The sequence below is a fragment of the Catharus ustulatus genome, chromosome 3 (assembly GCF_009819885.2).
Source record: "Catharus ustulatus isolate bCatUst1 chromosome 3, bCatUst1.pri.v2, whole genome shotgun sequence".
Lineage (NCBI taxonomy): Eukaryota > Metazoa > Chordata > Aves > Passeriformes > Turdidae > Catharus > Catharus ustulatus.
In genome coordinates this window covers 37917740-37944323 of record NC_046223.1, presented here as the reverse complement: position 1 = coordinate 37944323, position 26584 = coordinate 37917740, and the positions used below count along the sequence as shown (strand labels likewise).

The 26584-nt window shown below is 36.4% G+C and overlaps 1 protein-coding gene across 5 annotated transcripts in view; it reads right to left on the bottom strand.

Moving 5' to 3' along the window:
• The window catches only part of BIRC6 (baculoviral IAP repeat containing 6), a 179546-nt gene that overhangs the window by 48205 nt on the left and 104757 nt on the right, over window positions 1-26584 (bottom strand). For all 5 annotated transcript variants that reach the window (XM_033056380.2, XM_033056376.2, XM_033056377.2 and 2 more), the window contains exons 57-65: window positions 24927-25056; window positions 21436-21567; window positions 18354-18521; window positions 16838-17011; window positions 12522-12718; window positions 10196-10496; window positions 7342-7559; window positions 4888-5052; window positions 2912-3080 (exon numbers count right to left, since the gene is read on the bottom strand). In XM_033056380.2, coding sequence (XP_032912271.1) covers window positions 2912-3080; window positions 4888-5052; window positions 7342-7559; window positions 10196-10496; window positions 12522-12718; window positions 16838-17011; window positions 18354-18521; window positions 21436-21567; window positions 24927-25056 — 1654 coding nt within the window. The remainder of the gene's footprint in view (window positions 1-2911; window positions 3081-4887; window positions 5053-7341; window positions 7560-10195; window positions 10497-12521; window positions 12719-16837; window positions 17012-18353; window positions 18522-21435; window positions 21568-24926; window positions 25057-26584) is intronic.

The window sequence follows — 26584 nt, the reverse complement described above, 5'->3', positions numbered from 1 at the left end:
CATAAAGGTAACCTTCAGTTGGTCCACTGGTATCCGTTTAAATCTGAAAAAGCTACAGAGCAGCTGAAAATCACTAATTTCTGCCACCATTGTGCTGGGCACAGTTTGTTCCTGCTTGAGTGCCAGAACCCAGGAACATTCTATCAGCATTCTATTTGCAGTATCCTAATTTCTCAGTCCAGCATGTTACAGGAAGAATACAGTTACCTGCCTCTTCCACATAAAAGTACGTTTTGACAGCAGAAGTCTGAAAATTAGAATATCATATCCATGTGCATTACTACTAATGCTTTTCCCTTGCCTACTCTCCCTAGATTCCCATTCAGCCCTGCTAGAGAAGAGACAGGTATTCAAGACAGATAAATTTGAAATCAGATAAAGCTCTATCAGGAAAGACTCAAAACTCTTCTACTACATTGCACTGGTCTTCAAGATTTTAAAGAATAAAATAAAAATAGTAGTAATAATAAAAAAGTAATCTCTGTATGTGAAATGTTTGAACTACAAACACATTAAGGGACTTTTTCAGTCCCGCAAGCATTGTACAGAATTTAACACAGCTTCAGAGCTTCTCAACCTGCCTCTCTGGTGTTATCTATGTCTCCTGACACTCAGTGTCAGTGACACCAACAGCATCAGCATCATGTGCAACTTGCACTCATTAATGTGAATATTATCTGTCTGCCTTTCAATTCAGCAGTAATTAGTGCACTGGAATTATGCTTTGTTATCACTAAGACAAACTGTTTTCAAGGGTTTCCTCCCAACCAAATGCATCTGGCTCAAATATTAACAAAGAGAACACATTATTTCCAGAAGTCATCCTTTTTGCACATTTCCAATTCATACTGCTATCCTACAGTGCTTCCAAAGACGTGCTTGACTGATGCAAGACTGCAAAGTTATTTTTTAAATCCAGGAGAGCATTGTTAATAATAGTGTTGTATAGACTTTTGAACAAATACAGCAGGAAACATTCATACTCTAAATTTCAATAGAAATAACCCCATTCTTTGTGAACTTGTAAACATAAGAGTAGTTTTCATTTTTTTCTCTGAAAAGGAAAGTTTTGCTTTAATACAGTTTAACGGCTACATTGCTCATTCTTTCCTAATTGTTAATGCACAGGCACAACATTTCAACACCTCCTGCCAACTACAAACAACAGTAGTGCAGCAGTGGAAGACATACTTAAATTGAACATGCTTCACCAAAACTTTGCCTTTTCTTTGTACGTTGAGAAAAGAAATGGTCCCCGAAAGCCAAACTAGTCTGAACTTCTTGCCACTAGCCACATATCTCATCTCTTCTATCAGTATCTGACTGTTCTCTCCCAGTTAAAGGTGACTTACACAGACAGATACATTCTTCTATTGAAAACAGCAGAAAGCAATTTCAGAAGCTGTGATTCATCTGTAACTCAGGACCAACTGCTTCATCCTTTAGATGACATGGCATTTTTGCCAGGTCTTTCAATGACTCTTCCTTTTCTTCAACAAAGAATTCATGAGTATCTGTTAGAAAGATTACTTTATTCTTTTACTTTATCATTTCCTTGATTGCTTTACATTGTATTTTCAAATGCAATAATGAGTTTGGTCTATCATTAGTTCGTTCTCCTCACTGCAATATGTGCAAAACAGAACTAACAAATTAATTGCAAAATTAGGGTGAGGTGTTGAACTGTAGACTAGCGAGTGAGAGATCTTCATAATTTTTATTTTTACAGTAAGACCCCAGCAGACTTTTTGAACTAGTTCCATTCCATCACACAAGATTATGTAATGCCCTAGTCAGTACAAATTAAAAGAGCCATATTCTTGTTTTAGTCCTAAGTAGCTTTGGAAATACTTAAGAAAGGGATGATTTCTCTTCTACCTCGAACATAAAATATATGCTATAATTCACAGAGCTATTTAACTGTTTAATAAATTCACATCACCACACCCTCCAACTGGCATCCCAAAGAACTGCAGAAATGTGACAAAGACATTTATCAGTTGCTCCAAAAATAGGGCAGGCAAAATAAGCTCCAAAACCAAATTACTCAGATTTGGAACAACTCCTCCAGATACTTCAGGATTAAATCCATCTTTATAAACAAAGTAACTTAATAAAAATCCAACCTAAAGCTCATCTCCATACTAAAGCCTGTCATCTAGTGAGACTGAACATAAATCACAAACCCAGTCTACTGATTTTGTCATTAGTTCTGCACAGGCATTTGCTTAATTCATATCGCTTCACACCACCTTGTAAGACTGAAATGGTTTCACCAGCTAGGTACAACATACCAGATGAAAACTATCAAAGTATCTTTGTTTTAAAATTATGAGCAGAAATTTTATGAACTCACAGAAATCACTTGTTTTTGCTTTAAAAATCCCCAACAATTTAATTGTTCCCATATATTTGAAATATTTTGCAGTTCTGGTAAGAGAACTTATTTTTGTATTTCCTAAATAAAAGGAAAAAAGCTTTGACTGAAGTAAAATTGCCCTACTATGTGCAACATTTACCAAATTCAGGTATGCATTTCCTCAATTTTCTTTAAAATTAACATTTTTCTTCATGGTAAGTTTCATGGTCTGTATAAAGTACTCCTTTTCTCTGTGTATCTTCAGTAGAAGAACTAACATGCAAACTTTTCAGAAGAAAACGCCATTTTCCTGTTAGTTTCAACAGCTGAAGAACTGAACTACAAATTTACAGAGATATTAAAACAAATGTGAGCAATTCTGTCTGATGATTCTATTTTATTTTGTTTTCTAAGGCTCAAGTGAATGTTGCATTAGTAAAATTCTAAACTGGCAAGTGTACTGAAAGTAGCAAGGAGCACCGGTTGTTTCTACAAGAACTGATTAGACAGAAGTAAGGCAGTTTTGATTTGAAGGAGGCAAGGAGCAATTACCTGAGTCGTTGCGGAGGTACGATGACATTGCTGGGATGAGACAAGACTGACTGAGCAGCTCCAGCAGAACGGATGGAAGAGCACTGCTGTTTTGGCCTCTCCCCTCATGGCTTGTTTGAGTCTCTTCATTTGAGGTACTCCCTGCAGGATTTATGTAACTGGCAAGAACCTGAAATGCACCAAAGTATTTAATCAAAACTGTTTTATTTCAGTCAAAAGAACTTTGACTTTCCTTAAGCTAGGTGCTCTAACACTTCACTAACTGTTTTGTGAATTCAGTTCTGGTATTTATTTCAGCAGGCCCAAAGATGTTTCTTAAGAATTCCTATACAGTTCTGAGATTATTCAAACTTTGGTTAATGATAAAATTGAGTAACTATTATAATTCTGAATTATTTTAGGAGATCAATTAATATGAATTTTGACAAACCTGTGCAGTCACTCAAAGCAAGTTTGCCAGCTCAGACTAGTAAAATCTGCAGCTGACCAGCCCCTTTCACTTTAGAATAACAACTAGCAGTAGGACTTTTATTTTCTTCAACTGCAAATGCTTCAAATATTTTTGTAACTTCCTTTGGGATGGGACTTCAAGGTTTACAGATGAAACAGTAAGTTATGGTGAGCACAACAGTTACCTGGAGGAACAATTACTCATGAGCATGGCTCAAACGTGAGTAAACAATGAGCAGCTTTCCCCTCAGCAACGGTGGGAAGGCACCCCCTGACTGCTCACCTGTCCCAAGGGTAGCTGTGCCTGAGTTCACAGGCCCTGTGTGTTGTAGATGTAAGCACTTCTGGTTTGTGCAGCTGAACTCTCCAACTAAGTAACTTTGAGGCCTGACAGGTTGTACTGCTTGAAGTCCCAGGGACTCCACTCACCTTTTCAGCCTCTTTTCCTTCATTTTCCCTCTTTGTTCTAACCTCCTTACCCAAAGTATTTTGCTGCAGCATCTTATTAGCACTCTGTACAACAGAATTTCTCTAAACCTTTCTAGAGCAGGGACTAAGGGAAGTCTGCTGTACAACTGACTGACAGCAAAGCGCTACTTCCTTCAACTGCTGAGTGCCCTAAGCAAATGTTTCCTTACTTCATGGCTTATCACATTCATACTAAACCTCTCCCTGGTAGAATACTGCCTGGAAGCTTTGCTGAGAGTAATTCAGGACATTTTCCTCTTTCTTGTATAGAAAAATGCTTTCAGATTTTATTTATTGTACTTTTGCAAGAGATATGATGATTGTGCCAGGTAATCTACAGTGACTAAAATAACTGAGCATCAAAATGGTATCTTCATCAAGAGGGTGAGCTTTTTCAAAATTTCATCTCCTTTGTGCTCTAACCCCTGCAGGTGAGTTAATGCTTTTAACTGAAGGTTGTGAATTAAACTTTTGATGATTAGATACAATCTCATATTCCCTACATTGATCCAAGACAATAGGGATTGGCTGGATTTCTCAATGGACTGAAAAGCCTAATTATTCAGAATCTTCTTCTCCTTAGGTATTTAGAAGACATCAGAATTCTACTAATATCCAGATTTTTACTAATATCTGGATGTTTACTACGGGCACTTCCTTTAAGTAGAGTGAAAGTATGCAAGCAATGAATATTTAACAGTTTGGCACACAAAACACCTATTTGCATATCCTTCTCCTTCAATGGATAGTCTTTACTTTTGACTGAGTACAGTGCTTTTGACACAGGTGTGTGACAGCCCAAGGGAAATCCACTAGAACAACTCCTTGCTCACTTTCTCTTCAGAATTCACATCTAGGTCTTTTATGCAGCAGTCTAGTGACATCTGAAAACAGCCTTGCTCAAAATATGACCTATATAATTTTCCATTAAGACAATTTTTTGCATATAATTTTTGCCCAAAATATTATAAATACTCTACTGTGTGACTGACAAAACTCCAGTTTTACTATCCTTGCTTTAAGTGCCTCTCATTAATCAAAATTTCATAATTACACACCTGCAGAAGGCAGGTCACATGCTCTTCTTCTAGTCTTTGCTTAGTCAAGGCTTGTTCAACATCCCATCCTGAAGCTGTAGAGCCTGTTCCAAAGCCTGTACCCTTAGCCCAGTACAACTGCTGCTCTTCTGTTGATGCAGTATTGTGTGTACTTGACACCTGTGGCTAAGTAAAAAAAAAAAGAAAACCACAATTATTTCATGATTTCATCTTAGTAGCTCTATCTTTCAACAGCCTTTGTTATGCAAAAGAAAATAATGCTGGTTTATTAACTTTCTAAAGATATCATCAGGATCCAGTGAAATTCAAAGCTTTCCACGGGAAAGATTGCTACATAAATGGAGCTCTAGTAGAGATCAGCAGTAACCTGTTGAAAGTAGTTCTTCAATTTGACCAGTACTGTCAGCCTTTTATCATTCTGTTTTAAGATACTATCACTGCTTAAATGATGAGAGGTATTAAAATGCTACTTAATCAATATAATTCTAGACATCACAGTTCTGCAATTATTACTGTTTAAAACCTAGTCAAGTCTAATAACACAGCGAAATGAAGGGGATGGGAGTGGCAATATTATCAAGAGAACAGAACTGAAACGTTAAGATGCTCCAGTATTTGTTGACTTTGAATAAATGCTCCAAATAGGAAGAGCAGCAAGTTACATGTGTAGCTCTGACACTCAATCTCCAGGTTACTAAATACACACTACCTCCTCTCCAGGTAAGAGCAAGGAAGTTACTCATGCTTAGAATTTTCTGATAGCACATTTTACAACAGTGCTTGTACAACTTTTACCAATGGTCTGCTTCAGTCATTTAATTAACATAACTCCAATATTACATTGCTTAGCCCACATGAAGTACTGAGAAGTCTTTACACTAATTTTTGAATTTTAGCAGGCCATTGGTGAAAAGGATGCAGAAGAAACTCTGATAAGCATTTTTTAACTAATTAACATTTTTTTCCTATTTACATATTTAGCACCCTAAACAAGTGAATTGTTGCTTTCATTACTCAGTGACAATTAGCTGGAATTGCAATATTTGTTTTATGGCTCTGAAAAGTTTCATTTTCTCTTCACATCTTCTGCAGTGACTTTGTTAAAGATTGTTATGAAAGAAGAGAAACGATGTATGAACAGACTGCAAGGGTAAAAGAAATTATCACCTGTGAAGTATCATACTGACAGTAGTCTGGAATAATCTTCTAACTTTTACACTGGGAATGGAATATGTCTTGGTGATGAAACAGCTGTGTGGTTATTTTCATGTAGACATTACTCATTACATCACTCATGAACATGTTGTGCCTTTAACACTCGAGAGGACTGTCATGAGTACTGAATTAAAGCACTTAAGGGAGAGCCTGGCCCCAGAAATACAAGCCTCAGTGCAGGCCTGATGGATCTCTAGTTTCAAGTTACCATCTATCACTTGATAGATATGAATTATGAGAAAGCAAGCTATTTAAGGGGTCATGGTAGCACTGAAGCAGAAATAAGAATTAATGGTTGCCCTTTCCCTCCAAACATGCAAAAATGCTAAGGTGTTAATGTGTCAGCAGCCTGATATCCCATTAGAAGTAGAATCTCTCAGCTTCCCCTTGAATTTGATTAGCCATTAAAGTGAATTATTCTCAGGCACAGCTTCATCTCTTGCTTGCTCATCCTTTCATCAGTATCAGAGCTGCTAAAATATGGACAGCCCTATACTTTGCAGGTACTAATCCATATTGAGCCACCAGGCTGAATTTTCTTGCAAGCCTCTACAAAAAAAATGCCAAAGAGGGCAAGTCATTAATGATTTTTAAACACTTTTACAGACAACTGGTACATTATGCAGAAATGATAACTTACAGTCCTAAAAACAAAATCAGAATATACATATTCTGAATAGAGGATGGTGTAACATGGGAAATACCTTGAAAAAAGTAGAATTATGGAAATTTATTTAGGATCTTGAATATTATGGAAAATTTTTGTCTTTAGATCTCATTTAAATATCAGTACAAAGACTGTAACAAAAATCACTGCATTAATTCAATAATTTTCACAACTCATCTATATTTGTGAAGCATTTGAAAGGAAATAGTTTGTAACCAGAAGTTTAGATAATGAATGTTAAATAAGGTCATACTATCTAATGGGTATTAAAGAACCACCATTCATTGAGCATTATACCTCTCCTGCCTTGAAAAAGAAGGTCCTGTGAAAGAAACTGATTAAACCTTAATGCCTCAAGACAAGACTTCTTTCTCTACTTTCATGAAAAGCCTACTTTCATGATTATTTATGTTTATTTGCAACATGCAGGGACCATTACCTAATGAAGTACTTCACAATTATTTTTAAGATCTGCAAAAATTAGGCTACAGCGAAAGCAATGAGATTATTTACTTTTTTAAATTAAAACTCTTAGCACTTCTGGGTGGTACATACTGTGCTGGCAACCTTACCTCTGCCTGGTTGGGGCTCGAGTTGGGCACTCTTGGTGCATGGTGGCTCAGGGCAGACAGACAAGCCAGGATAAGATGGATGGCCCCTATCTCCAGCGCCATGCGCCGCAGCAGCACTCCATCATCAGTGGTCAGCGGGGTCGTGCTGAACAAACTGCGCAACACGTGGAAGGGTAGCGTTGGGAGCACGTTGGCTGAAGGAGACTGCAGGATATGACCTGAGTTGGAGAAGAAAAACATCAAACCCACATTTTCTTTCTTTCAATTGTTCAATACAGCCTATTAACGATAGTTAATGAACATACAGAAATCTACTAAGGACTTACACATTCACATAGAGTAAAGTTATCTAATACTGTGTTTCTCTTCAAAGAAAAAAAATCATTATGAGGAGAGTTGCATGTTTCTTTATTTTATTCATAGATATGGTAAAGAACTAAATTTTAAAAATCTGTTTTGCCATTTCCAGGGAGAAAACTGGTTTGGGCTTTTTTTTTTTTTTAAATACATACATATTTTAAATTATTCCAAATACAACAAAGTAAAGAACGCATGTGATCAGCTGATATTAAGCATCTCAGCTGAAAAGCAGCAGTAGTTTATCATATGTAAGATTCTTTTTTGTATTCATGTGCCCAAAGTGTGAATTAATGCACTCACACAAAGGTTCTATTGAAGTTGAATACACAGTGAAATAGTAACATAATTTTAATTAGATGAGGTGCGTGTATGAATTTTGCGCTACAATTACTTAAATTTGTTAACCACTTTGCATTATGAGCAAAAACTTTCTTTCAAAAGCCACATTTCAAATAATGGAGTGACCTATTAAAGCAACACACTCAGAGATGGGAAACTGTCTCAGTTTTTTTCCCTGCATTTAACAATACATTTCACATTCCTTCCCCAGTGCATACATAAAGAGAGGCAACTGGCAACCAGAGATGCTTCAGTGAAAATACTATAAAATAGTCAACTCTGTCCAGAAGTTTGCTACCTATTTTAAATATTTTATTTTCTCCCTCATTCTTAAGAGTTTACCAGCCATATCATCATCCAAAGATTTAAACAAATATGTCTGTATTTGTGTGTATGTGTATCTGCACACATGCTTACGTACAAGTGTTAATCATATCTATTTGATATTCTTTGCAAAGACATTAACAAGAAGGAATCAAAACTCCTCTGACTGGGATCTTCACAAATAAAATCAAAAATTTCTGGAGAATAAGCCCATCTGATAGAATTTCATAACTGCAGGCATAGTCAAATCCAAAAAGAGAAAAATCCAAACATTTGCACATTATTTATCTTTGCAGACAATTGAATCCATGTTTCAATCTATAAGAAGCCATAGATATATAATTGCAGCTCTTCATATTATGCAAGGAAGTAATGAGATTCTGCATGTGTGAAAAGCTGCATTTCAAACAAAAAAGGAAGATATTAATAGTTTACTCAGAAAACTAATGTGGATTACTGGGTACAACTGAACCCACATTTTGTAGAGTTGAATTCAGACATTTGGTTTAGGGAAAAGAAAAATTGGCTGTTTAGTCCAGCTAAAACAAAGGCTACGAAGGAATGCAATTCCTGTCAACAAATGCATCAGCGAAAGAAGAGCTATTGGCCACAAACTGCATATGAATAAATATGGGTAGAAAATTAAAGCAGCCCCTACCCATCAAGAAAATTATGGAATGGTATTCCAATAGCAGTAGAGGCTGCATACACACACAAAAAAGAAAGTAACCCAAATTCTGAAGGTCTCTTTATTTAAAAAAAGGAAAAAAGGACATAAAAATTGCCTGCAGTAGTAAGGGACTGGGACTACTCTAGAAACTGCATATCGGTTCCTCAGTTATTTACCACTCAAATTAGGTGGGTATAAGCAGCTAGATTGAATTTTTATTGCCCAATTTTTTCTTGTCTACTGTCCTACAGCTAAATACCAGAGAAATAAAAAGATAAGCAGAAGGGAGGGCAAACAAGATTCTTGGTTTTCCAGCTGGTCTTTATGAGGTCCATGCTGCACACCACTCTATAGAGTGCCAAATAGAGACTGACTTCTGATGAATGCAGCCTAGAAAATCTAGCATGGTTTTCAAAGTCATAATCACAGAATCATGTAGGTTGGAAAGATCTTGAGATCATCAACTAACACTGCTCAAGTGCACCACTACAGAACACCCAGTGATAGGAAATGCCATAAATGTATGCAAATATATTTCATACGCACTCTTCCAGTTTTTCAAAACAGTAAGAAACACAAATACTAGAACTATATGCAGAATTCCAGGTTCATTTGCAAAGACACTGACAACAAATTTTTTCCTGGCTTGTTTATTCTTTGAAAAATATCCCATTTCTCCCTCTGAACTCACACCATCAAGGTAGAGCTTCTGTTCAGGCAATTTAATCAACATAATCTTTAGATCATACTCCTTCTGTAGAACAATATTATTCAATGGTTTACGCTACATCTGTTGCAGCTTTGTCTTATCCATATAATTCTGCATTTGGTTGCAGAATTATAGGAAGTTGGCTCAATTAGTTGAGCATTTCCAGCTATTCAGATCATTGTCTGAATGCAGTCATCTTGAGAGTGTCACTGTAGGTTTTATCAGTGCTTATTTTACAATTAGTCCAACATGAGATGAGAACCCTTGAATACTGGTGATTGTTGATAATACTTTGCCAGACAGAATTGAATAGAGACAAGTTCAAAGACCCCTGCAATGCGCCTCTGCACAAACCAATTTTAACTTCCTGATAAAAGCAATACAGTGCAAATAAATTTAGTAAAATTATCTATCTGTGGTCTACAAAGAAAGGTAATAATTACAGCACATACTTCCTTCACCATCATCTGTAACTCCCAACACCAATCTCAACAGACACTGAGCATGTTTCCGTTCTTTTAGCAGCACCTCAGCATAGCCCGGGAGACGGAGAAATAAACCAAAGGCAGCCAAAGAATGTGCAGGTATGGGAGACATAGTCTGGACTGTCGACTTGATCGGTGGAGGCTCTGCAGCAATTGTTTCTGGTGCTTCATACACCAATTCCCCTGATTGTTCAATGGTAACCCATTCAAACTGATCACTGTCCTTCTGTTTTTCTTGTGTGGCTGATGTAACCACTGGAGTGCTCACCTTAACCAACAGAAACAACAAAGAAATTTGGCAGTCATTCAGTTGAACACGTAAACAAAAATTCTATTATAGTAAGGATCGAAAAGACACGCAATCTTAATGTAGGACACAATAAAGAAATCACATGTAATACTTTGCCATTTGCAGATACAGGGACTACGCTAAATGACTGAAAAGGGCATACTTGTTGCATTTTCAATACAGTACTAGAACATTGTACTTATGCAAGCAATCAAACTAATTTTGCCAACCTAAAATCCTCAGTTAAAGTGTGTTGGTTAAATATAGAGGCATAAGAGACACAAATTACTGTGAAGCAAATACAAAGATTAATTTATGTACCATACTGTTAAATAAGAAATGGACCTTTTATTTTTGGCATTAAACATTGTAAACTTCTTTAATTTTTAATTATATATTGCAAAAATAAGAGCTTTTGATTGATTTGGTTGGCTTTATTACTATTATATTCTAACAGAACAGTCTGTTTTACGACCAGAGGATTGTGCAGTCAAGCATTATGATGGGAATCAGAGTTTAAAGGACTAGTAGCTGTACAGTGCCCCAAGACATAATCAAACAATTTAAATTAAATTATGACACTGAGGTTCCCCTCATAATTAAATGTCACAGAAGTTTCATGCTTTCATGCTAAACTATCAAATCAGATAAACTGATTTGATCATTTTTAGAATTCTACTACTTATCATTAGACTGATTTAAAGTGGACAAGATTAATATGAAAAGCCTTTACAGAAATTATTCAGAATACCAAATTCCTAATTTAAAGTCAAAGCCATGTTTTACTGCATTTATTCCAATTATCTTCACATTAGGAGGATCAGAAGTGTTGGTGACTTCAAGAAATATAAAAGTAAAAGTAAAAAATTAAGAGTCTGGAGAAATCATCAGTCTTCACTCCGAATAGTCTATTTTATATTATTGCATTTATTTTTTTTTATGGTACACAGGATTCTTATTCAGTATTTCAATCTAAACACATACCTCAAGCTAAGAAATTATGAAAAGATAGTAAGTTCCCAGGACTATATAAAAAGAAGGAAAAAAAGAAATGAAATTTCTCATGGTCATAAGCTACCTGTCATGTCTTGCAGAATTCCATGTATCAGAATTCTCAATACAGAGTTCCCAATATCCCTCTTGGAATTCATAATACAGTAACTGTTTATGTAAATACTTCTCCTTAACTTGTAATTTTTGAACTGCATTGGTACTAGACCTGTAAGGCCTTTGTAGAACTATTTATAAAGGATGAATATTAATTATCTAGTCTCACTACAGGGTTCCTATGGTTGCCATAATTTTACAATCAGGGTACTGAATAGCACCCTTAATTCATTATTAATTCAGTTTCAAAAAGAATAAATATTCTTCCTTGTTAGGACTATCAGCCAAAAACTTCAAAAATATAGTCAAATAGAATGTGAATAACTCACAGGTTATTTTTTCCCTATTTAGAAGCGTGTACTTAGAACAGCAGCCAAAGGAGTAATGCCACTATTGATACTTATGAAATGCCTAGTTGTGCATCCAGAGGAATTCTATATATAATTATACAAATAATATCTATTATTTCTTAATATAAATGCAATTAAGATGATACTTAATAAAATTACATCATCTGGTTTGAGAACTGAATTTCATTTAACCATAAAAATATCTATGAGGGTACACTTTCACGAAAAATTGAATGATGAGAAAGTATGCCTTTATAGTACATCAGTAACTTTGTTTTACTGCACCCTCAAGATCCTTTAAATTAACAGAGGCAGCTTGCCTTGGTCCCACAAAGACATGGCTACTCATGCAGTCTATGACATGGACAGGGAAGCACATGGGACAGCTGAACAGGGTTGTGGAGTTATGCACTTGCCTATTTTGAAGTAACCTACCCACATAACTGAGAAGTTAAACTGAACCATAGAGAAAGATATGGAAAATGCTGTCCTTAACCAAACAAAATACTCTCAGCATGGCTTTTGACATGTATTTTTTTCTACTCACTTGTTGAATTACGTCAGGATAAAGCATAGGGAGTCTCTCTGCAATAAGAGCCAATCCACCCATGCCTGCAAAAACTTGCAGTGGAGACTGAATGGGACAGGTTTCAAGAAGTGATTCGTCTAGAACTGCATCCATACACTCATCCCCAGGACTGATAGCTTCATCTTCAGGGCAAGGTCCCAGTAAATCTGCATGCTCTACAAAAACCCAAACGTAACACAAATTAATACGTATCATCAATACTGTGTTTATTTCTTTGTCCTTGTTTAATAATAGATTTCAAAAAAAAGGTTCCTTCTCAAGCAAAGAGTGAGCCAAGAACCTGAAATGAATATCAAGACTATAAAAAGAATATTCAAAAGAATATCAAAATAAAATAAAAGTATTAGAGGTACTTTTTGCCCGTGACAGCAGATCCATGTCAAACTCAGCATTATTTATACAGGCCTACGTGTTAATTATTAGAATTACGTGTTTTATTAGAATTCGATCTATGCCTTCAAGACTTTGTTAATTTTGGAGTTCTGACACTTTTTAACACTCTTTCATCTAGAAGTGTAGGTTTGTTACTCACTAATAAAGAGTTTATAGGTGAAGAAAGGAAAGATAATCTTAACCTTAAATTAGTTTTGTTTCTCACATCTCCACTGTGAGGTGTCAAAATGACCCTCTTCGAAAGTCACAAAATTTAATTCTATTTGTCCTCATGAAAAAAGATCACAATCTCGATTTCTTTCTACCTGCCTCCATCCTCCCAGTTTATGACTGAACACCCTAATATCTTGTACAACAGACAAAAAAAAGAATGTTCTGTGCACTTATGTACAAAAGTACGTACAGAATATACAGAACCCTACCACAATTCCTTATTGCCAAAAATCAACCCTCTTTGCTAATTGCAAACTTCAGTGAATATTCTCTATATTTAATCTAAAAATCTGGTTTGCAGATTATATTTTTAAGCAATGGGATGCAAGAGTCCTCCAAGTCTTCACAGTACAGCCACACCAAAAGGCAGCAGAGATCAAGTGGTCTTAGTACCTCTTCACTGTGAGCAGTTTGACACTCCTGATAATCCTCAGTTATACACCAAATTTATAGCACATATGCTATTATTTATTACATACTTATAGAAACACAGAAGTACATTAAAGAATAACTTGTGCAGCTATCAAGACAAATTTCTTTTGAAAAAAATTTTAAACAGTCAGACACTATCTTTTAACAGATACTTCATCTTTTAAAACTGCTTCTTCTCTAATTTGAAAGGGAATAGGAAACAGCAGGTCTTTCCCCATCCTAATTCTCAACTTTTAAACATGCAAGAAGCACTGTGTTACAAGGACATCACCGATATGCTGTGGGAGGATCACACTGTTTTGGAATGATCAAAGTGTAATATTTAATAAGCTTAAATCAGGAACATGTAGGAATATGTGCATCAATTTATCCTACTTCAAACACACAGACTATGACAAGTCTATCTGTAGAAGTCTTTCATAGACAGACTAAGAAAAGGTCACAGATACTTGCAAAGCAGGATAATCCTTGCAAGAAGATGTCCAAATGTAACACTTTCAGTACAGCTTTGATGTCTACTGTTCTAAAGGACAAAGGTAGAAATCTCTGTGGAAGTGCTCCTTTTCCCCAGACAGTGGGTTACAGTGTCACAAACTTGCTGGTATCAGCAAGGAACTGCCTTCCACCAGACATGTGGAGGATTCCACCTCACTAGGCTGAACATGATTTCCAATTCAATTGCTTGCATTGGTACAAATTGAGTGGACCACAAGAAATGTTAGATATCCTTCATAACGATGGTTTTAAAATAAAGATTTTGACAAAAAAATCTCACATCTGTTTGGCAGTGCAAAAAGCCTTCCCAAAGGAAGAAAACAAGAAAATAGAAAACACAGAGATACTAATAACGCACAGAAAGCTGTTTCTCTGCAAAGACACTTGAAAAGTAAGTTCAGTGAATAAGGCTACAGGTAGATCCTTTCACTATGACTGCAAATACAGTATCATCTTCAATATTCAAGGAGTTACACTTAAGTATGGTTCTCAAGTCCTTGCTTTACTTAATCTTATAATCCAATTCAAAACATTTCACCTCCATGAGTATTTTCCAAGTTTTCAGTGAAGTCATGCACTTCAGCTGTGGAAAACTGCTGTTCTCAAAAAAGGTATTGAAGCATACAGGAAAAACATTAATAAATAACACTTTTCCTCAGGCAGCAGTAAATGTAACACTAGAGATACCATGTGAAGCTATAAAATCTATCCAGCATGGATGGTGTCAAAAACCCCACAGTCTATTTTAAGCAGCAAGTAAAAGAGCACTGCTATGGAAGAATGATTTTCCTAGATATTAGAAACTGGACATGAAAAAGCAGTAGCTCTCACCTTCATTATTGCTGAATGATGACTGTGAATGTAACTAATATTTAGCTGTATAGCACCACAGATTAATGGATTTGTAATGACAAACTCAAATTTTCAAAAGTCATTGTCTGAAGTTTAAAAAAAAAGTGCCCAGTAATTTAATAAAAGTTCAGAGGACCTTTATGTCTTCACATGCAACTTTACTACTAAATTGAACCTTCTCTAACAATCTGAGTTTTATTCAAAGAGTAAAATATTTAATGTATATTTAGAACTTATTTTAAATAAGGAGAGTAACTACAGAAAAGCATTATCTGAAAAATGCACGTCTCAGTAGCGTGGGAGATATGTACAGTAATTTCTCAACTATAAGGAGCACCCTTTTGACTAAAATTTTGGTCCGAACCCGTAAGTGCGCCTTATAGTCTGGTGCGCCTTATATAATGGACAAAGTTCGGAAATTTGCCAACCCGGAAGTGCGAGCTGCGAGCCAAGTCGAGACCTGCGGGAGCTGCGGCCGCACGGGGGAAGCCGGGAACGGCGGGAGCCGTGGTCGCTGGGCGGGGGAAACCGGGAACTGGCACGGCCGCCGGGAGGGGGGGACGCCGGGACGCGGTGCAGCTGCCGGGCGGGGGATGTTGCGCAGCTGCCAGCCGGGGAGAAGCCGCGTGGCCACTGGTCAGAGGGACGCGGCACGGTCGCCAGCTGGGGGGACATGGGGAGAAGCAGTGTGGTGGCCGCCGGTCAGGGAGAAGCGGGAGAAGCAGGAGAAGCGGCGTGGCGGCCACCAGCCGAGGCGAAGTGGAGAAGGAGGAAGCCGCCAGCGCTGGCCTGGCGCTAAACACGCGGGGAGGCAGGGAGGCAGCTGCTGCCACTGGCTCTGGACCGGCACTAAGCGCGCAGGGATGGAGGAAGCCGCTGGCTCCAGCCCGGCGCGAATTGCACAGGGACAGAGGAAGCCGCCGCCGCTGGTCCAGCGTGAGCTGCACGGGGAAGGAGGGAGCTGCCACTGCCGGCTCCCGGAGGTGTGCCTTATGGTTGTGAAATTACTGTATATCCAGACACTGCATAGAGTCGTGAAGTGTTTATTTAAGACTAGATATCAAGACAATTTTAAGTTTTTCTCCAACACTTCTGTTTCTTTTCTAAAAACAGACTATCAAGTGAACAGTTATTAAAAGAAGCCCCTGTCCTAAAAGAACCGAATGGTTAATTTTGGAATTTCATGCTGTGTCAGCAGGCTGATGATCAGAAGATCACAATTAGTTTAATTTCAAAGTCCCATTTCTCTAAGTCTTGCCTAAAGGAATGACATAAAAATACTTCAGAACAGATTCCTGGGATAGATCTCCTCCCTTTCCTACCATGTAGATAGCAAGCAATTGGCAGAAGTATTGCCAAGAAATATATTATACTAGAAAATGTTAAATATTTTTAAAAGCTGGAGTTAAAAGACCTGCTTAGATGGCTTGAGAGAAATCCCCATTTTCAAAGCAGCATTTGGTACCTAAGATACTGCAATAAAAAATGTCATAGGCTTCTCTAATCCATATGGTCTCAAACAGCTCCTGGGTTACTTAATACGCCCTTGTTAGCAGCACAAACACTTACTAGAGAGAACTGATATATATGTCAAGAAATACAATATACTATATCTATACAATCATAATTGTATCACATACAATAGTACAATGACAAAAGAAAAGTGAAACCAGAACAACCATATTGGAGCACCTTATGGATACAATTTAGGCAGGTAATGAATTTGTACTTTATCACCAAGTTTAGCTCTTGTCTAGAAAATAGCAGCTCAGGAAAATCACCCAAGAAAGTATAGAAAATCACTATTTCTCATTGAGAAAATCAAAACAATTTTTGTCCAAAATAAAAACATTTTTAAAAGCAGTACATCAAAAAGTAAGAACACTCACCTTTTTCTGTGTGAAGACGTTTAAATGAGTCTGTTTTTGATAAGCTTGGATCTGAGATTACTTTGGAGCCAAGTTTAACTGTCAAATCTATTGATCGGTATCCTTGAGGGAGTTTGCGGTCATACAGCAGAGTCAGAAGCTGGGCAAGTGTCATTTCAGCTGGTAATGGCTGACCTAGACAACAATGGCATCAAGTCAGAGAGGAAAATTCTGATTGGGGTTATTTTAATATACATATCCAGGTGCTATTCATTACTTGCACCACAGATGCCAAGTAGACTAAATATCATCTGGTTCCAAATTAAGGTCTTAATTTTACCATTTGTTCTCTTGGGAAAAGGGGCCCCATCAGTTTGGAACCAATCATCAAAAAGATCTATGCCAACATTCCCTAAGACAGCTCTGTGCTGAGAGTACAAGCACTTGGCACATTTAACAAATGGCTAAGGCTGTAATTTGATGTGCATTTTAAGTAGGTACTGGCTGTCCCTTTCTATTAAACACCACCTTTGCATCACCCTTGAATTGTGGGGGCATAGAGATGTGTGTGACCAGATGGTAAAATGGGTGCTATCGAAAAAAGTGGAAAACAAAGAAACTGGCAATTCCTTTCCAGGTCTACTTATCTCAAACCTAGCTACTGTGTCGGGACAGCAGAACTCAGCAGAAAAAAAACAAAAACAGAAGGGCACTGCCAGGACTACTTTTCTCCACAGCAGTGTAGACTTGAAATACACATGCAATACAGTCCAAATTAATTACTCTAATTTAGATTTTGGTCACTTTGTTGGTTGGAGATATGTTCTTTTGTGAAATTAGAAGCTAATCTCAAGGCAGAAAAATTTTGCCTGACAGCAAGTAGATTTATACATGAAATGTTTTAGAGTTAGATCATATAACAGCATGTCCATTTCATCTTGACTGTATTTAAGCAAGTAAAACAACATCTAAGAGCTCCTTAGTAACAACCTGTTTGTTCAACTGAAGACTGTGTCTTAGGAAAAACAAAAATTAAAAATGCCTCGCTGTTATGCAAGTGACCAAGTTTTCTGCCTTTTTCCCATCACAGATTTTCTTCACACGGCTTTTTATTTTGTAATAACTGTCTGCTATGGAAGACATGACCAATCACAAATACAGAACTGTTTACATGCCCATCATGAGACAGCTTTACCAGCTACATACTGGAAAACAGGCCACTTTGTTGATTGCAAATATGTTTTTCATATTTCTGCTATCATTTGTGAGTGAAAGTGGAAGTGTTCTGAGTTTTTTTTAGGAACATTAAACTTCAAGGGAGATCAATATAATTGCTACCTTTTTCTGGCCCCAGAATGCTACAATGCTGCAGTTGCTGATCTTACAACGCCTTCCAGTTGAAAGCTGTCCATCAGCCCAAAAGGGCTCCACACTTCCAAGATGCTAATGCCCATTACCATTGTAACAACTTCCTGATCATGTATCAGCCACTGAAAAGACCATAATTTTGATGTTTAAAATGTATTATAGAAGTTACCTGGTAGTAGTTTATGGTACAGATGAAAGACTGGAACACTAATGGTCTTACTGGAAGATTCTCCTCCTGAGGAAGCACCACCAACTTTATCTGCCATCACTCTTCCTCGCCTTGATGGTGGACGGGGAGGGGTGGATGAAACAGCTCTTTTTGACTGAGATTTCAAACCTAGTACAGAAGTAAAAAAATTTCAAGTTGTTCTAGTAGTTAATACCTTCAGTTAGCACAGATACAACACACTCAGAACCTTCAATGATAGACACCTTCACTGGCTAATTAAATACTAGAATAACATTTATGTATAAAACACTTGGATATAATCCTAGTATTTTTAGTTAAAAGGCCATGCATTCTCCTAAGACCCACACATACACCAAACCATAACTAGATGCATAAAAAAGCAAAAGCTATTCAGACTCTGCTCTCATTAAAGAGAGTGTCTCACAATGGGCCCTACAGCAAGACTTTTTTAGGCTGTCTTTCTACCTGAAAGGAAGAAAGGCACAATTTTCCAAATTGACAGGCATTTCAGCACAGATTATAGATAATTACCACTTGTCTGGCCTACAAAGGTGACTAGCTGCAGCACTGACAGTACCACATTGTGGCTGTTAGTTGTGATAGTGGAGTCCCTGTAGCCTTGAGACAATCACCTGCCTTGTCTTTAAAGTCTTTGCTTTCCAGCTCCAGCACCGAAGAAAGAGTCAGAAGCTGTTTCCGGAGGTTTCCAAGGTTGTTTATTTTTTCTTATCTAAGGAATTCTTTCCCTTACCAGCTGAGGTCTGTTCAGCAGGTCAGTCTGAGGCACACTCCCCGCCCTTGGGGCAGGAGTTATCTTTTATACTATAAATTACGTACATGTTGTTTACAACTACTTTCCAATGCATATCACCTACATTGCACAGTTGAGTTTCACTTCAAACCAATCCAAAAGTGCCATCCTCACCCAAAAGATGGATGCCATGAAGAAGGAGAAAGAAGGACATACCATGCCTAAATTCCTCCATCTTGACTCCAGACCCCTTATTATAAACAATTTTAAAAATTTACTTTTCTACCTTATAACAATCTAACTTATGCTCTACTTATTTTTTGTGACTTGTAATTCTTCATGTAAGGATGGTAGCTTTTCCCAAGGGCTGAAATCGAAACCACAGGGGTTCTGGGCATTGTGCCAAAGTTTCTGAGTCCCCTGCCTGGGTCTCGAGTCATCTAAGGAAGCCAGGGGAATGTCCTTGATTCCCACACCACATGTGATGAAAGGTGTCTTTATAAGTGCTTTTCAAGTTCCCTGGCCCCGTAACATTTCAAGTAAGCATTACATGAATTAGGAGGCAGAATAGCTACATAAAAAGCTTACTGTTATTACACAGCAAGACTGCTTTATCTTAGGACAGCTTAAGGTGACTTAAGGTACAGCAAAATTATACTGCAATCATATACCTTTCTGTGCAGGTGACAGACCAAGGTAAAAAGCCAGCAGGTCAAGACACAAAGATAGACAATTACTAACTTATCATTGTCCAAGAGCTGCCACAAAACTAACAACACTCACACTCCAAATGCTGTAAAACACTGGCTTCAGCTGGTCATTAGAAGCAGCTCTAATGCAGAACATAGTGTCCCATAATCTCAGTACATTAAACTAGCTTGCCTCAGGAAGATCAGGCTGCAAATACCATCTTCTCCCTCTATTAATTTTACTCATAAGTAAAAAGTTAAATGCTTTTAACTTCTTGAGATTCTGAGGATCGTAAAAAACCCTCAAAAGAAAAATGAATGACAAAAGAAGAAAATAGTTGACAAACAGGTAGTAAAAACAAATGTGAATGAAATAAGTTTACATTTAAACTATTAATAAATTGAAGAAAATTGGAAAAACTGAAATCTGCTTCTTTTGAATAGAGAATGGGCTATATTAGGCAGTAGGATGAGTTATGCAGCTGGAATGATATGGCTGACTATGCTGTGCCCTATCTTCAAGTTTGGCATAATATTTCTATTTCTGTGATTTTTTTTGTGTTTTAACCCTTTGCTTGTACCTATTACTATTTTAGACACTACCAAAACATGTTTCACTTGCTTAAGTGGTACCTGCTGTAAATACCTTGTCAGATAAAGATGTTGTAATTAACACAGCTATGTTGTTCTAAATGTATACCAAGTTCAGTGAAACGGCTGTCCTATTCAACATTTGGTCTAAGAGTTGTATCTACATCTAAAACCTGAAATAAAAAGCTTAAGAAATATTGGTGCCAAAAGTCAAAGGAAATCAGCATCTCTGCTTTATGCTTCATGAAGTGTGAATGAACTCGAGGTACCTCAAGAGTGGCAGAAAGCTAGATAGGAAGGGAGTAGTTTGAAGTTCATTAATCAACTTCAAAATGAAAGTCTAATGGACTTCTACAGCCATCATCTGAACTGTAACATTTGTGTACCACTGCAAAATTACTATGTTCAATCTATATCCTCCAGCAATAGGTCTGCAGGAAAAGGGCTTATATGAAAAAACTTCTGAAGGTTCAACTCATTAGTTTTTATAAACTGAATGCTTTGAAAGAAACTCCAGTACTAGCTGTTTCCAAGTGGAACAACATGGTTTTACGTCAACATCTCCATCTGACAGTTTTTAGCAGAGTACCATTAGTTGCTATGCAAAGTATGTGGATATCTTTTATTTCCAAAGCATATTTTGGGAAGAGAGGTTATTAAACTCTGTTGCACCAGCTACTGCAAAACGGTAGAAGCAACAATACCCTCTAAGCTCCAGAAGTGTCTTTAAAAAATGCTGTAAAATACCCTAGCAACAGCATCCACGAAGATATCACTGACATTAATATTTAGATATACATAATATATTTGACAAATTTGTCAAAGTATAATCTGCAAGAGGCAGCTGTTTCACCAGGAATCAATCTTTGCTGCCTAACAGTCAGTTGCATCGCAATTTTACTACTGGGTACGACAATCTTTCTAACCATCGCTAGCAATAAAATTAATTATTGGTAGATAATTTCTTCTCCACACACACTTTTAACATCAGAAAGATCCATTTTATAAAAGACAGAAGAAAAAGACATACCAGAAGCAACAACAACACTGTAATTGTCCTGAAATCCATTTTCTGCTTTAACTTTTTCTTTCTCTTCATAGTTCTTTTTTTCTTTATCTTCCTTCTGTTCATTAATTAGCTTAGCTGTAATACTGGGTGTATCTATATGGGGATGGAGGGGACAAGGACAAAGAAAGAGGAAAGAAAAGCATGTCAAGATACTAAGTTGATATTATTAGTTTCCAAGCTGTTAATAAGGCTATTCTCAACTACTGTAGCATCTCAGAGTTCCAACACAGACAGCAATACCTATGTTAATATCTATGAATTAAGGTAATACAGTAATTCTGTCTCATTCTTCCCCCAAAACTTTGTTCTCTGACAATTTTAATTTGTTACAGTTTAAAACCATTACTTGATGAGTCAAGTGTTTTCACATTAAAAAACCCACTGAATCACTGCAATCAACCAAAAATGAGATTAAGCAAAAAATCCCTATGCAAACCCAAACCCAGTGAACCAAAAAACCCACCAAAAATCGACAAAACAACAAAAACCCTTCCAGAACATTTTTGGTTTTTTTTTTTAAATACAGCTGCAGACTTAGTTAAATAGGCTATTGTATTTGGGTCTGGGTATCTCTTTTTACATACTGATCCAATTTCAGAACTTTTAAATTGGAAGATGCCTAAAGTACATTACACAACCAAATCTTGAGTTGTTTGTTTAAGAGAACATAAGATTACTGCAGTTCAACCATTTTGGTTCAATTACTAGTGTAGATCACAACTACCAGTAAGTTATTAAATCTAATCTATTAAATCACTGGTAATTGGTGACAACGGACGATTTCATACCCTGTACGGTACAACACTGGCACCAAAAATGGCCAAGTAATTCTCTAATTGCTTCTGAGTAGTAACTTGTTTCCACATAGCCACAGTAGCTTTAAGGTATAACCAGACTCAAGACCAGTAGTACCATCCAGCTACCTCTAACTGTGTGCCACCAGTGGGTGAGGTAATGCAAGGGAGGTTGTTTGCCTGCTTGGAAATATATTCTGATTTCTGCCTGCAGACATTAGTTATGTCTCTGTTAGACAGCAGAGGAGACTGAAAAAAGATACAGAGTGTGAAACTACTGACACTTAGGGTTTAACATTCACACACATACACTCTATGTATAGATCAGTGTGTATACAACCACATATGTGTTTGTGTATACACACACACACACAAATGAATCTATGAGACTGTGTACGTTTTTGGCTTTTCAAAAAACTTCAAAAATCATTATTACTATTACTAAATTTCAGAGTTGCTCTACTTTTGTCCCATGAACTTAATGTCCACTTACTGCTGGGGAATTTAAAGGTCATTAATGAAATTACTAAAGAAGGTTAAGCAATGCTATTTTAACTACTCAGGTGATATCCACATTTGTCGTTCAGTTTTTCTGACTCAAGCAGTAACTCAAGACTAAAGTCCATGAAATATAAAACAACTGGTATTCATCCAGGCAATCCTATCTGCTGTGTACTGCACATTTTCTTCCAATGGTGAAATGATGCAAGCATCAGATCTATCAATGATTTTAGGACCCCTTTCTCCCCATTTTTAAAAAAAAATGCTGGGGAAAAAAGTATGAAATTAATATGATTATTTTGATTTTTTAAATGCAGAAAGTATGAAATTGTTAATTTGAGACATTAACAGTAATAAAGAAAAAAGAAGTTAACCCAAGGGACAGATTCTGAAACAGAATCTTCATGACTTCCTATTGCTGTAGTGGCAACAGTCTTTTCTTTCTTTTCTACCCCAGTTCACCCCTTATGTCTCCCACCACAAACACACAGCTTGCTCCGCTTATATTCAAGCCTTCTTTACTCTGTCCTAACCATGGACTTTATGGAATGCCACAGAAGAACCACAAAGCCAAGGCGTAACAATCCTGTAGCAAACCCTAAAGTTATGGTGCCCTACAAAGTCAGCACTTGACCATTTTCAATTACAGACATTACAATTTACCACATCATCACATTCTCCTTCTCAGTGCTCACTGGCACCAGCAATCAAGCTGACAACAACACACCACTAAGGCAGCCACTCAGTACAGTTTATGTCACTGCTCAACAACTGATCCCTACCTCATAGGAAGTGACCATCCCACCCATTACAGTAATGAGATGTTTGTGCAGCTTGTGGTTAGAAAAACCTTAGTCACATTTCACACATGACTCTCTGGACAGTAAATAAATATAGAATTCCACCAAAAATAATAAACTATTCCTTGATAATTAAGATACAAGCATTTACCTAAGAATGGGTATTTTTCTATTAAAATCCTAAAACACATCTTGTCCTATCTAGTACTCTGCCAAAAAACATTTTAGTACTCCTATCAGCTTGTTTGGTAATATTTATTGTCCCAACAAATTTGTCAGCAATTTCAATGTAAAAATTTTCCATAGATATAAAAAAGTAATATTTGCTTTTAACTCATTGAAGACCTGTCTCATAAATTAAAAGATGATCTACACTGAGTTCCAAAAAAGTCCACATTTGAGTAAACCTAAACATAGGAGCATACATACCTCGTCAAATGAATGGGCAACTAAGTGCACACCCCTCAGTACACATCTCCCATGTGGCAAAAACATAATTGCTGTAACAATCTTTGAATTTTCTTTGGTATTATTGAGAACCACATTTTAATAATAAAGAGGAAGTCCTAGATTTTCTAATTTTTTTTAAAACTAGACATGTATAAAACTGATTTTTCATTTAACATGTCTAAACAATTTTTGCTCTATTTATTACTAAAAGAGAATCAACTTGCATCTGGCCTGGTTTTACCTAGAGAGTTCTGTCATGGACATGATATCTTCAGTAGGAATTCTACTCTTTAACTAAATATTTAAAAATTATTAACCCTAATTTTTAACATACAGTTCTGTTTCCTAACTAAAATTAAAGGTGGGATTAATTTAAAGATTAAGATTTCTACCATTTAGGTGTCACAATCCATACTATGGTCTGTAAAAGCCTGATCAACAGAGTTCCCTACAGAGAGGCTCATCTCTCAGTGTATATTCAAGTAGTACAACTGAAAGTACTGAAATTTAAAAACAAAAAAATAAATTAATGCCTTAACATTATTCTCTCACTGTGCATCATTTTAAAATTCATATCTAAATGTAAATGACACTTTTCATTTTACATTTAGTATGGAAATGCAAATATTTATATAGCGGACAAATGTATAACCACAGAAATTAGATGGAGCCTTTATCAAGGTCCTTTGCACAGGACATACGTCTCCACCTTGAGATGTATCACTAAGTTTAAGGATATTTAACTGACAAAATCTGGGGAAACTTAATGAATGGATGAAAGACAGCGTGTTTTAAAGACTAATATTTGCAGTATCATTTGCATGGTCAAACAAACAATCTAAGATTTTTCTTTTTTAAATTGCATTTAAAAAACCAGCAAAACAAAAGAAAACTATTGCAAACTTGCCTGACACACGATCAAGAACCTCTGCTAGAGTTGTTGAGACAGGCAAGTGAAGAGTACGAAATTTGTGTCCAGCTCCATACATTGGATGCTGAATTACGTGACTAGTAGCATTAATTCTGCCTTTGTACAGCTGAAAGGAAAAAACAGTCAACATTAATTATGACTTTAACACTGAGAAATAACTTAAACCACTATGTTCTTATAAAGCCATGTCAGCTAGATAAAGCTAAATTCTTAGTGTACTAAAAAAGAAAACTGACATATCCTTAAACTTTGGAAGTACATAGTAAAAATGCATCAAATTAGGACATGTTTAGTTTATAACTCAAAATAACTTGTTTTGAAAGCCTACAATGTTTTTAGGACCAGAAACAGTATGATATCATCTTTGATTTAAAAAATCCAATTATTTTACATAGGCGTAATGTGTCCTTTTCTTAGGAGAAAAATTGTGTTCCTGAGACTTAAAATTAGGAAATTAAAACTTAAACTAAGTATTTAAAACCAACAATATACTTTGAGTAGAGAAAGATATTTCTCTGTTGTTCTGACTTCAGAAGGAAGTTTATTCTCGACTTAATATCTACTTTTTGTTATTATGACAGGAAACTAAGTCACTATTAGTTAAAACAAATATTTTACCATAATGTATTTCAGACAGCCCTGGAGACCTGTTTATTAATATGCACTTACAGGACCAAGTTATTGTTGTGCAATGCAACAAAAAAAAATTATTTGCTGACAAACCAAAACAAAGCTTCTGAAATACAGTTTTGGCAAGAACTTTTAAGATAAAAATGGGGAGTCAATCTTTGAAAAGTTATGTTGTTGGATATTCTACAAGTATATCCTGTAAATTCACATAATTTTTAAGGTTTCTCTTTACATATTTTAGGAGAAATCATCTCAGTAAGAACAGAGTGCTTTTAATAGAAAAAAACTGAATTATGGCAACTTCAAAACATTTCTTCTGCATTTACATATCTTTCTGTGAAAATCTATTCTATGTAAAACAATTAACAGAAAATTGATGTTACCTTTACATTATCAATGGACCTGTTAACAATACTCAGCCAAGTTAAAACATTTAAATGTTTGTGTTAAAACTGTGTTTGTGCCTCCTTTTCCATTTTACACTATCCAATCCAGTTTCCCTCTCATATCTCCTCTTGTACTTCAATTCTGAGATGCAGAAACCAAAGCAGCAAATACTTTTTTCTGGATGGCAGAAGCAGATCTATTAAAGAAACTCGTGGTTTTACCCTATTTTTTTAGTCACAGCCTTCAATGGAAAGCACTTCAGACATCAATTGTAATTCTGTTCCAGTGAAGCATGTGGAACCATAAAGCATACATCTGCTTTATAAATTAATTAACATATTTGTCACTCAATTTATTCATGGCATTTTGGTTAACTGCTGAAAGATGTCTGCCAATTTTGACTATGTCTGATCTTTAATGAAACTGCTAAGGACAACTGGACAGATATTGTACCTATATTTACTGCTAGTATGTAACAGTACTATTAAAAAATCTTCTGTAAGATAAATTTCAGTTGCCACATCATTCAGAAGCAGTATATTTCCAACAAATATTTTGTGTAGTCGTAACACAGTGTCTTGAATTTTCTTCTAAAATGATGAGTTACAATTCAACAG